The sequence below is a fragment of the Dromaius novaehollandiae genome, unplaced genomic scaffold, assembly GCF_036370855.1.
Source record: "Dromaius novaehollandiae isolate bDroNov1 unplaced genomic scaffold, bDroNov1.hap1 HAP1_SCAFFOLD_27, whole genome shotgun sequence".
NCBI lineage: Eukaryota > Metazoa > Chordata > Aves > Casuariiformes > Dromaiidae > Dromaius > Dromaius novaehollandiae.
The window spans coordinates 4,735,686-4,747,626 of NW_026991415.1; the positions used below are offsets into that span (position 1 = coordinate 4,735,686).

The 11,941-nt window shown below is 51.7% G+C and overlaps 2 protein-coding genes across 2 annotated transcripts; both read left to right on the forward strand.

The window, feature by feature from the left end:
• The first annotated feature begins 1,066 nt into the window (after nt 1–1,066).
• LOC112995591 (olfactory receptor 14C36-like) lies at nt 1,067–1,993 on the forward strand. The gene has a single exon (XM_026120634.2). The coding sequence runs from the start codon at nt 1,067–1,069 to the stop codon at nt 1,991–1,993; it is 927 nt and encodes a 308-aa protein (XP_025976419.2).
• Nucleotides 1,994–10,852: 8,859 nt separating this feature from the next.
• Nucleotides 10,853–11,413, forward strand: LOC135326336 (olfactory receptor 14C36-like). Its single transcript, XM_064504217.1, has one exon. It carries the CDS (start codon nt 10,853–10,855, stop codon nt 11,411–11,413), a length of 561 nt encoding a protein of 186 aa, XP_064360287.1.
• Nucleotides 11,414–11,941: the final 528 nt, after the last annotated feature.

Here is an 11,941-nt window from a genome sequence, read left to right on the forward strand (position 1 = left end):
GAGAGGAAACCATCAACTCCAGCACCTCCTCTCCTCTGCCAGCCAGCACAGCCCTCTGCTCTCAAGGCTGTGGGGTCCAGGGCAGGAGTTGTTTCCTCGGCAGCTGGACATCCAGAGAGGAGAAACAGCTGAGTTCCCCCTGCTTCTCTGTGTCCCTCCCTCTCTTGGCAGAAATATCATGATATTGCTCTGTGTTTCCCAGCTGTCCTTGTCCTTCCCCCTGGACTCTCTGGGCAGGAGGGTTTCCAATGCAGTTCAGATACTGACCCTGTGGGTCCTGCCATGCAGACATGTCCTTGACATTGAGATACCCAAGTCCTCCTCTAACCTATCGGGCTCTCAGACAGGCATTGGGGTGGGGGGGGGCGGGGAATGAGCCAACTGTCTCTTCAGGACACCTCGTATTTAGGACATTCGACACTTTCCCTGGGGTGTCCAGCTGGGCTGCAAGCTGCCCTCCAGAAGGGCACAGCTCTCCCATTGCATCTGTGTATCATCTAGGAACCCCATGGAGAAGCCACCTAGATACTGAGGCCATGGAAGTGCTTCTGGGCAGCTGGATGTGGGCAGCTGGACTGAGCCCAATGTGGTCCTGGCTAGAAGGGGAGGGTTGAGACCTCCCTGAGATACTCTGAGGAAAGGTGCTGCATTTGTTGATCTGTGCTTCGAAACTAGATTTCTCTGCTCTCAGCGGTGTCATTTCTTTCTGGGTAACATGAGTGCAATTGTCCCCTACCTCACAGGCGTAAGCACAGAGCAGCTGGGAACAAGGGGGAGGGACAGGCCAGCCCTCCTCACTCTACACTAAAGCCAGAGTGATTTTTTTGGCCTCCCAGTAATCACAGCTGCTCTCTCTGAGTGCAGCTGCAATGCTGAGGATCTCTATGTCCTCACAGCAAACCCAGCTAGCACAAAGCAGAGCTCAAGCCATGGAGCTCAGTGATGGTCTTACTGAGATGGGCAGAAATGAAATGCATGTGTTTGCAGGGGTAAATGAGAAAATTTTGTTCACAGAAGTCTGTCCTAAATTGTCAACATCTCTTCTGCCTCAGACAGTCCCCTGCAAATGTCCAACAGCAGCTCCCTGAATGAGTTCCTCCTCTTGGCATTTGTGGACATGAGGAAGCTGCAGCTCTTGCACTTCTCACTCTTCCTGGGCATCTACCTGGCTGCCCTCCTGGGCAACAGCCTCATCATCACAGTCATAGTCTGTGAGCACCACCTCCACACCCCTATGTACTTCTTCCTCCTCAACCTCTCCCTCCTCGACCTTGGCTCCATCTCCACCACTGTCCCCAAATCCATGGCCAATTCCCTGTGGGATACCAGGGCCATTTCCTACTTGGGATGTGCTGCTCAGGTATTTCTGCTTGTCTTCTTATTGTCAGCAGAGTGCTCTCTTCTCACAGTCATGGCCTATGACCGCTACATTGCCATCTGCAAACCCCTGCACTATGGGTCCTTCATGGGCAGCAGAGCTTGTGTCAAAATGGCAGCAGCTGCCTGGGCCAGTGGTTTTCTCAACGCTCTCCTGCACACTGCTAACACATTTTCAATACCACTCTGCCAAGGCAATGCTGTGGAACAGTTCTTCTGTGAAATCCCCCAGATCCTCAAGCTCTCCTGCTCAGACTCCTACCTCAGGGAACTTGGGGTTACTGTGGTTAGTATCTGTTTAGCCTCTGGGTGTTTCATTTTCATTGTGCTGTCCTACGTGCAGATCTTCACTGCTGTGCTGAGGATCCCCTCTGAGCAGGGCCGGCACAAAGCCTTTTCCATGTGCCTCCCGCACCTGGCCGTGGTCTCCCTGTTCATCAGCACTGTATTGGTTGCCTACCTGAAGCCCCCCTCCCTCTCCTCCCCATCTCTGGATCTGGTGGTGGCTGTTCTGTACTCGGTGGTGCCTCCAGCAGTGAACCCCCTCATCTACAGCATGAGGAACAAGGAGCTCAAGGATGCACTGAGGAAACTGGTTCAATGCCAGCACCAATAACTGTCCCAGGGTATTTGGCATCAAGGAGATTTGTCGTTCATTTATTTCTTTCTTACTTTTTTTCTGTTACATTCTTGTAAAGGAAAAAAATGTTCTTGTTCATGCTCCTTCTCTCTGGAATCTCTCCTTTGAATCTGACCCAGAGACTGTGTTGAAGCAGGAAGCCAGGCTTCCCCCTCCATCAGCAGAGATGGGGGAACCTCAGAGCCTGCTAGTCTGAGCTCCCTCGTATGCCCTCAGTGCAATGAGAAGCATTTCCATTTGCAGTGTTACTTTCAGCGCTGACACCAAGGGAGCTAAGGGGGACACACTGAGGCTCAGACAAGTAAAGATGGGGTGACACCATGGGTCCCATGACCATTACGCAAGCTCTGTTCCCCTAGCCGCAGCCAGGCTGTGATCTCACAACCCTCTTCAGCAAGGGTAGCAGCTGGCTGTCCCCATGGACTTGTCCCTTTCCTCTACAGCGCTCCAGTGCTCACAGAGGAGTGGGAGTGGAGGGGAGGAAGATCTCAATGGAGCCTGTGGGGACAGGCGCTCTGCTCCTTAGGACCATCCTCCCACTGCCAAAGCAGACATTTCCTTGCTGCAGCCTTTGTGTGAGGGCTGCAGCCTTCCTGGTGACATGTCCACCAACAGCAGCAGGACTTTCTTTTTCAGAGTGGTTCTCATTTCCACACTGCCCTGCTGTACTCTAGTGGGTGTATATGGTCCAAGAGTTCTCCGAACCTCGTGGCAGTAGGGTTTTGTTCCCACGTGCATTCCTATGAGTACAGGCAGAGCAGGTAATGGGCGCCTTTAAAATAAAAGGGGATCTCCTCAGAGACGTGCCTGAAGTCTGGCTTCTCTTCAGAAGATGGAGTTAAAAACACACCCAAGGGACTGAACCACAAAAGGGCCTGCTGTTCCGCCTGTGTTCTCCGTGGGCTGCAGAGGATGAGCTCAGAGTCCCACTGTGGTTTCTTAGGGACTGAGGACTGGATTCGTGGCTCATTTCTCAATGACCAGTGACCAGTGGAGATGGAGAATGGTCTCTGAATTGCCTGCCTGGGGCTGTCCCACAGGTGACAGTGCTGATGACAGATGCCCATCCTTATGGAGGGGAATCTGAAGCCCCAGGAGAGCTCAGGGGATCTCCAAGGTCAGCATGTACCTGGGGGAGGGCAGTGAATGGAGCCTCACAAAATGAGGGATGGTCCATGGTGGAGTAACCAGAAAGTAAAGCACTGAAACCTGGTATGCATGGGGAAAGGAGGGCTCTGCAATTGCAGGAGAGGCAGGGGGGACCCAGGAGGCCCAGGGAAGGGGCACTGGAGAGTGATTCCTGCACCCTCAGTGAAACACCACAGGCTGGAGCTAGTGCCCACCCAAACACATCTCCTGCCATTGCAAATGCCCTGGGGTCACTCTGAGCACCATCCATGAGCACAGACACGCATCAGCAGTATCAGTGGTGGTGATCCCTGTCCCACTGGGTCTGATTCCCGCCATGACCAGCATGGCCTGAGCTGAGTCAGGAGTCACCCTGTGGCCCCACAGCCACTCGCTCTGCAGAGCAGCACCACCAGCCTGGGGCCCTGTGGGGAGCACAGGGCAGGGATACAGGAACAGCCAGGCCAGCACAGACACAGTGACCTGGGGAAAGGCTCTCTGGGGAGCAGGGATGTCCCAGGAGGAAAGCAGGGCAGCATTCAGAGAGAGGAAACAAGAAGGAGAAACAGGTTTCTCTGTGCACCAGCTCAGGACACGCGGCTCTGTCCCTGGGGCAGCAGGAGCTGCTGGAGGGGCTGCAGGGCCAGGGCTCTGGTGCTGTGCTGGGCAGTGGGGTGGGCATGGAGGGGCTGCAGGCAGACAGGGAGGGGGATCTGCTGGGCACAAGAGCAGGGGAGACAGAGTGTGACTGGCCTCATTGTGGGGCCTCATGCCCTTGCCAGGGAGCTGCTCCCCTTGTCCTTGGGCTGTGCCTGGGCTGTGCTGTGGACATGCCTGTGCCCGGCCCTGCACCTCTTGGTTGCTGACCTGACCCTGTCCCCATCCTGCTGACCCAACTCCCCATCTCTGCCTGAGACCTGTGTCTGACTGTGGTCAAGAAAGCTTTGGCAAGGGAAGCTGGGACCTGAGCAGATCCCAGAGGAGGTTGTAAGTAAAAAACATTGGCCATATAGGCACAGCAGCAACTCTTGTCTGACAGCCCACTTAAAGGAGTAAGGAGTGCTTTGGATTTGGACCCTCTAACCGGGTGATGCTGCACGTGCACTCTTAGCTAGATGAAAAAGTGAGAGCAGCCACTTGGGGTGTGCTTTTTAATGTGTAGTTATGAAAGCAGGTGTTTCTGTATCACAGCTTGAGTGTCTAAGCACCACTTGTGAATGGGTTCCTGCTACAGAGCACTGGAGTGCTGGGAGCAGCAAGAGCTGGGCTGCTGCGTGTGGGAAGGGGAGCTGGGAGCCGAGGGTGCCGGCAAGGCAGGCAGGGCAGTGACCCACCAACGAGAGGTGCCGTCCCGCAGTGCCTGGAGAAGAGGAGCGGAGCAGGTTTGGGGATGGTAACCGGGGTCAGGTGCAGTTCAGAGATCACAGACAAGAGCGTAGGGCTCTAAGCAGCCCTGCTGTGCGTGGGAGGTTGGACTGGAGACCTCCAGGGGTCTGATCCCACCAAAAGTCCTCTGCAACTCCATGAATGGAAAGACCCCGGGCACAGAGACAGGCTCTGCCTTTCCCACGGGCTGCACTGCCAGCAGGTGAGGGGCAGTGTTAAAGATGGCCTCCGACCCTAGGTTTCCCAAAGCAGAGTCTCAGACGTGGAGCATCACAATCTCATTTACTGTAAGTGGTACAGCAGTAAATGACAGCTCGAGCTGGGTGCCTCTGGAGAGGGACCCAAACAGAGAAACCCCTGGGCAGCTATAACTTTGCGATCTAAGTTCTCCACCCCTCACGCGGTAGTTCGGACCAATAGTAATAGCCAGGTCTGGGGTCTGCCCATTCCTTATTGGGTCCCATCGTTGTCTCTCAAGGTCCTGACAAGGAGGAGGTAATTCTAGACCACAATAATTAATGTTGCCCCAGCAGTGAGAGCAGGCTTTGTTTCTCAAGGTCCTGATGTCCTGCACAGGCCTTATTTCAAAGCCTTGACATCCTCCCTTTGGGAGTGTGAGACACAGGAACACAGACTGCTTGTAACTCCCTTGTCTTCCCAGCTTGTACCAGCTCTGGGGCCTCTTTTACTGAACTAGGTGAAAGTTCCTCATGTTCTCTGAGTGCAGCCTAAGGCTGCAGCAAATTTCGCTCCTCACGCTAAGCAAGTTTTATAGAAGTTGTGCTAAGTGGCTACTTCTAGATAGCCCCAGTCCCACATTCTTTAACATCTTGCCAGGATCTCCTGCCAGGATGTTAACTCAACGCCTATGTTCAGCTGGTCAGATACAAGGAACCTCACCATCGGTGTCCAAGCTATGTGCCTGCTGCTTCTCTATCAGCTACTAAGGCAGGAGTGACCTCACATGCACAGGCCCCAGCCATGAGCCTGCTGGTAGCTGGTAGCCTATCAGAAGCTGAGGCAGAAGTGACCCCACAAGCAGGAACTCAAACCTTGTCCATCAGAGGAGAGTAAAGGCCAGCAGCAGCAGCCCTGTGGGCTTGGTAGATGATTGTAAGGTCACCTCTATCTGAGCAGCTGATAGGCCAGCCCTTGGCTAATGCTTGGGGCAATTGTTTGCAAGGTCACTTCTGTCTGAGGACCTGATAGGCCAGCAAGCATCACAGGGCTAGGATGTTGCTTGTGAGGTCATTTAGAACTCCATAGCTGATAGGCCAGGAACAGTTGGGTGGCTCAGATGGTGACTGTGAGATCACTTCTCTCTCAGCCTCTGAAAGGGCAGCAGCAGGCGCATGGCTCAGGTGGTGATTGTGGGGTCATTTCTGCCTGACTGGATGGAAGTCAAGAGCATGCTGAGGTGATTTCCCTAAGGGAAGGTGAAAGAGCAGCAGCAGGTCCATTGGCTTCGTAGGTGATTATGAGGTCAGTTGTATCTGGTCAGCTGATAGGCCACCAGGAAGCTGATAGCTGGGAACATTTGCATGAGATTAATTCTGTCTCAGAAGCTCTTAGGAGAGTAGGAGGCCCAGAGCCATGAAGGTGCCTGTGAGGTCACGTCTGCCTCTGCAGGTGATGGACCGTGAGCAGACACATGGGTGGGAAAGTGGCTGTGAGGTGAATTCAGTGGGTGAAGCTGACAGGCCAGCACTTGACTGCTGTCTGGGGTAGGTGGCTGTGAGGTCCTGTCTGCCTGAGTACCTGATAGGCCAGCAACAGGCACAGGGCTAGGATGTGGGTTGTGTGGTCACTGCTATCTCTGCTGGGTGTGACTAGTTCTGTGCAGAGAGTGAGGAGAGGCGTGGACAGCCCTGGGCTGCGAGTGGTTTTGGGCCTCTGGGCTCTGTGCAAGACACAGAAATACATTTCTAATGCTGCAGGCCTGGTAATAACAAAGATCTTTTAAAAAATGTCAATACAAATGAAACCACAGTGAAATTAAGAAAACGATCTAAAGTGAAGAAATGTTTCGTTACACTTCCCAGCTTTTAATTTTTTTGTGCTCTTCTTGTCTTTCTTTGCTTTGTTGTCTTTTTTTTTAATATACTGGTCCTTTCTTTTTTTTCTTCTTTTTTTGAAAAGGAAATTGATTTCCAGAATTGGGGAGGGATGCAATCACAGGGTCACCAACGGCTGGTGCTGTTGTAGGTGCTTGGGTCCCCTTTGCAGCTCTGAAGAGTTCTGGTCTCCCACAGGTCAGCTCTGACAGTTGCTAGGCCCAGGCAGATACCTCAGATACGCCGGGCCCTCTCCAAGTGTCCCTGGATGCTTGGGGTTAGATGCCTGAGCTCTGCCTGAAAAGGTGAAGAAGAGTTTTTCAACATTTCAAAAATATGAACACACTTTCATCAGCTAAAATCATTGACTAATTTTAATGTCCACTTTTCCCCTGATACAATAGTGGAAATTTTCAGGCAGGCTATGAATCTCAGGAGAAGAAATATTGATCTGCCCCTGAACTTGTTTGACCACTGCTATGTCTATTACGCTGTGGATATAGTTGCAATAATTTCTCAAATACTTTCACATGTCTTGATTAGATTGATCATTTCTAAAGGCATCTTTGCATCAGACGAACTGGACACATGCACTTTCCATTGCTTTCCAGTCTTCCTCCTGGGTAAATCCATGCTGACTATTCCCTATCACCTTCTCTTCCTTCATATGCCTAGAAATGTGATCTGAGAGGATTCGCTCCATGACACACTCCTCGCCAAAGTGAGGCTGAACTGCCTGCAGCTGCCCAGGTTGCCCTTGTGGCCTTTTTTGAAGATGGATATTACATTTGCCTTTCTCCAGTCGTTGTGAGCTTGCCCCATCTCCACAACCTTGCAAAGATGGTAGCGAGTGGCCTTGCAGTGACAGCAGTCAGCTCTCACAGCATCCTCGTATGCAGCCCATCCATCCCCACTGACTGGTGTAGTTGGAGTTCTCACAAGGAATCCCTCACTAACCCTCATCCGCTGTTGGTTGCTTTTCTCCTCTGGAGTCCTGACTCAAGGCAAAACAGCCTGGGAGACCTTTCTCGTGAAAACTGAAGCTAACAAGGTGTTGAGTTCCTCAGACCTGTCTGTGTCTGCTGTCACTAGATTCCCTGCCCCATTCAGCAGGGAAGCCCACATTTTCCTTTTTATTCTTTTATTCTTACTGAAGCAGCAGCAGCTCACCTCCATGCCCTTGATGTCTTCTGCAAGTGGGAATCCTAAGGGAACTTTGTCTTCCCTAACACCATGCCAACATTGCTGGACAATATATTTGAATTCCTCAGGTGCAGCCTCTCCTTCCTTCCCCTTCCCATATGCTGCCTTATTGCCCTGCAGCTCAGGTGCAAGTTCCTCTTTAGCCAAGCTGTTTCTCTGAGACATTTGCTAGTTTTGCTGAGTATCAGTAGGAACCATACTTGTGCTTGGCGGGTGCTGTCCTTAAAGGCCTGCTGGCTTTCTGGAGCTCCTGGGCCGTTCAGATATGCCTCCCATGGGACCCACCATCAGTCCCCTGGAGAGGCCCAGGTCTGCTCCTCTAATGTCCAGGGTCTGTACTCTGCTGCTGTCCTTCCTCACTCCCTTCAGGATCTGGCACTCCACTTTTCATGGCCACTGTAAGCAAGGCTGACACTGACTATCCCATCCCTGCTCAGTATCTCTTTGTTTGCAATTTCCAGATCAAGGAAAGCATCACCCTTTTTGGCCCATCTGGCAGCTGTGCTAAGAAGTTGTTCCTGACACCCTCCAGAAACCTCCTGGACTCCTTGCATTCTGCTCTTTGCCCTTCCAGTGAATGGCAGGGAGATCAGTGTCTCCCATTAAGAACGTGGGCCTGTGATGCACAGACTTCCTCAGGTTGCTTAAAGGAGACTGCATCGACCTCCTCATGCTGATCATGTGGTCTGTAACTCCCATCAGAATGTGGAACTTACTCTGATGTTCCCCTACGACTCTCACCCAGCCCTTTGTCCATCCCACGGAAGAGCTCCATACATCTGAGCTGCCCCTTCACACAAAGGGCACCCCCTTCCTTGGCACCCCCATCTTCCTTGGCAGTTTCTTCTGAACAGCTTGCATCCTACAAGCATAGCACTTGGGTCACATGAGTGGTCCCACAACATCTCAGTTGTTCCTACAACATGACAATTCTGTGACAGCTTGTGCATCTCCATCTGCTTCTGTCTGTGCCCCAGGCTGCATGCGCTTGTGCATATTTGGGCTGCAGAGCCTCAGCTGTGGCACAGAGCACAAATTTGTCATAATGAAACCTGTTACCAAGAGCCAAGGACACCATGTATGCCATGGTCCCACTTCATAGCAGTGACATGGTGGTATAGGCAGCAGGTGGCAAAGTAATGGTGAAACGAGGTTCACACTAAGAGAGCAAACCCTGTAGTACCTGAAGCCAGGGAGAAACAGAGCTGGGATGTGCAGAAATGGGAGTGTGGGCTTTGCTGTCAGAGCTGACTCTGCAGCACCTTGGGGCCTGTGACAGAGGTGAACTGATCTTCAGGAAGGACAAGGTGCCACTGAGAAAGTCCCTGGGCCTGGAGAGCCTTTGATCCAACCACTTGGTGAGCACCATTAGCACAGTCCCTGTTCATATCATCTGGAGGTGAGAAGAGGTTCCAGTGGAGGAGAACTAGAAGAGTTTGAGAGTGCAGGGACAGGAGGAGACCCTGGTGTTGGTTGGTTAAATGTGATTTCCCCTTGGTGAATCCATCCTGACTACTACTGATCACCTTCTTATCCTTCACATGCTTGGAGATGGCATCCAGGAGGAGCTGCTCCATCACCTTTCCAGTGATGGTGGTGAGGCTGACTGGTCTGTAGTTCCCTGGGTCCTCCTTCTTGCCTTTTTTGAAGACTGGAGTGACAATGGCTTTCTTCCAGTCCTCAGGCACCTCTTCTGATCTCCATGACCTTTATGAGGCTATTGTTTGCCAAATCCCCAATTTTCTCAAGGCCCCAGGATTTGGCGTGGGGAAACCTGTTACCAAGCACCTCATGTATGCAAAGGCTTTGATTCAGAGCAGAGACATCCTGGCATAGATAGCAGATGTAATGGTGAAATGAGGTTCCCACTAAGAGAGCAAACCAGCAGTACAGTACCCAAGACCAGGGAGAAACAGAGCTGGGCCATGCAGCCCTGCAGGAGAGCAGTTTGCTGCCCGAGCTGACTCTGCAGCACCTTGAGGCCTGTGACAGAGGTGAAGCAACTTCCAGGAAAGACAAGGTGCCACTGAGAAAGTCCCTAGGCCTGGACAGCCTGCAAACCAGACACCCTGTGGACATCAGTAGCACAGTCCCTGTTCATATCATCTCATGGTGAGAAGACGTTTAGGGGGAGGAGAACTAGCAGGGCCTGAGAATGTAGGCATACAGCGGAGACCTTGGTGTGGTGTGTCACCCATTTATGCAGCATGGTTGGATGTAGAGACTTTGCCTAAAGGCAGTGGTAAGATTTAGTTTTTTGGACACAGGTAGGAAACCTGAGGTGGCCTGAGGTTTTTGCCCAGCAACCACTCCAAAAAGGCATGCTTTTCCTTGAGATCCCATGCTGTTATCTGCTAGAAATATGTGTTTTTTCTGGACACCCCAGGTACCTGACATGGCTCTGCAGGTCTGTTTTTATGTCATTCAATCAAGTGTCTGCACTGAATTATATCAGTGGTTTGCAATGTAGAGAGCTGCATGTGTCTCAGCTTCCTAGTGAGTGGTGCTCTACTCATAGTAGTCCTCTAGTGTCATTTCACATGGCCAAAGAAATTCCCCACCTGGCCCCCACCTAATGTTCTGGAAGCGTGCGGTTCTCACAGCTGCTCCATCAGAACAAGCAGACACTGGCACATGTCCTGGACCACCTCTGTCTCTTCAAGTGTCACCAGGTGTTTGTGGAGTTCACAGGAGGGATCTGAATCCCACTCCATCCCTGGGACTTCTAACCTGGCATGAGATGCCCGGATTGATTCATCTGAACAGTACCTGAACCGTGGGAAAATGAACTCCTTTCTTGTCCTCGTCTAGGTGTCCTGCCTAATTAAGAGATGGGAATAGGAGCTTCCAGAGTGGGACATTTCCACCTCTTGTAGATAGCCATCCTCTGATGAGACAAATTGCCATGCTAGAATCTGTGTCTCTTCAGTGTTCAGAAGAAGACCATAGGTGATTATTTTAGTCTACCTCAGTGAACATTTCCCAGGAGAAAGGAGTACACAGGACAAATAAAGTCACGCCTGCAGCTGGGCCCCTGTTCCTAAGCAGGGCCCTCCACACCCCCATGTACTTCTTCCTTCTCAGCCTCTCCCTCCTCGACGTTGGCTCCATCTCCACCACTGTCCCCAAATCCATGGCCAACATCCTGTGGAATACCAGGGCCATTTCCTACTTAGGGTGTGCTGCCCAGGTCTTTCTTTTTGTCTTCCTGATAACAGCAGAGTATTTTCTTCTCACAGTCATGGCCTATGACCGCTATGTTGCCATCTGCAGACCGCTGCACTACAGCACCCTCATGGACAGCAGAGCCTGTGTCAAAATGGCAGCAGCTGCCTGGGCCAGTGGTTTTCTCAATGCTCTCCTGCACACTGCTAACACATTTTCAATACCACTCTGCCAGGGCAATGTCGTGGAGCAGTTCTTCTGTGAAATCCCCCAAATCCTCAAGCTCTCCTGCTCAGACTCCTACCTCAGGGAAGTTGGGGTTCTTGTACTTAGTGCCTGTTTACTCTTTGGTTGTTTTGTTTTCATTGTGGTGTCCTACGTGCAGATCTTCACCGCTGTGCTGAGGGCCGGCACAAAGCCTTTTCCATGTGCCTCCCGCACCTGGTCATGGTCTTTGTGAGTGTCAGCACTGTCATGTTTGCCTACCTGAAGCCCCCCTCCCTCTCCTCCCCAGCTCTGGATCTGGTGGTGGCTGTTCTGTACTCGGTGGTGCCTCCAGCAGTGAACCTCCTCATCTACAGCATGAGGAACAAGGAGCTCAAGGATGCCCTGAGGAAATTGATTTCATGGACATTTTGCAGCAGTGGTAACATTGCCATTGCTCTGCACAAATGACTCCCACTGTATCGAATACCAGGACTGAACATTGTTTATTCACTTTATTTTCATTATGACTATTGTTACTATTATTAGTAGTATTTGTTATCCTGTTGGTGCACAAATGCTTGGGTTCATTCCACCTCTACTGAGACTGCTCTGTCTCACCTGGTGCCCATATAAAATTGTGTCCAACAGTGGGCCAGAGCTGACTCCCTCACAGTATCTCTGCAATAAAGTAGGTTCTTCCTGGTGCAGTGCTTGAAAGCTGGCTCTTCTTCCAAAGCTGGTGTCAAGAATAGGCCCAAGGAAATCATGCCCAAAGGGGCTG

Coding starts and splice junctions, on each gene's coding strand:
- LOC135326336 (XM_064504217.1), top strand. CDS start 10,853: ATGTACTTCTTCCTTCTCAGCCTCTCCCTCCTCGACGTTGGCTCCATC.
- LOC112995591 (XM_026120634.2), top strand. CDS start 1,067: ATGTCCAACAGCAGCTCCCTGAATGAGTTCCTCCTCTTGGCATTTGTG.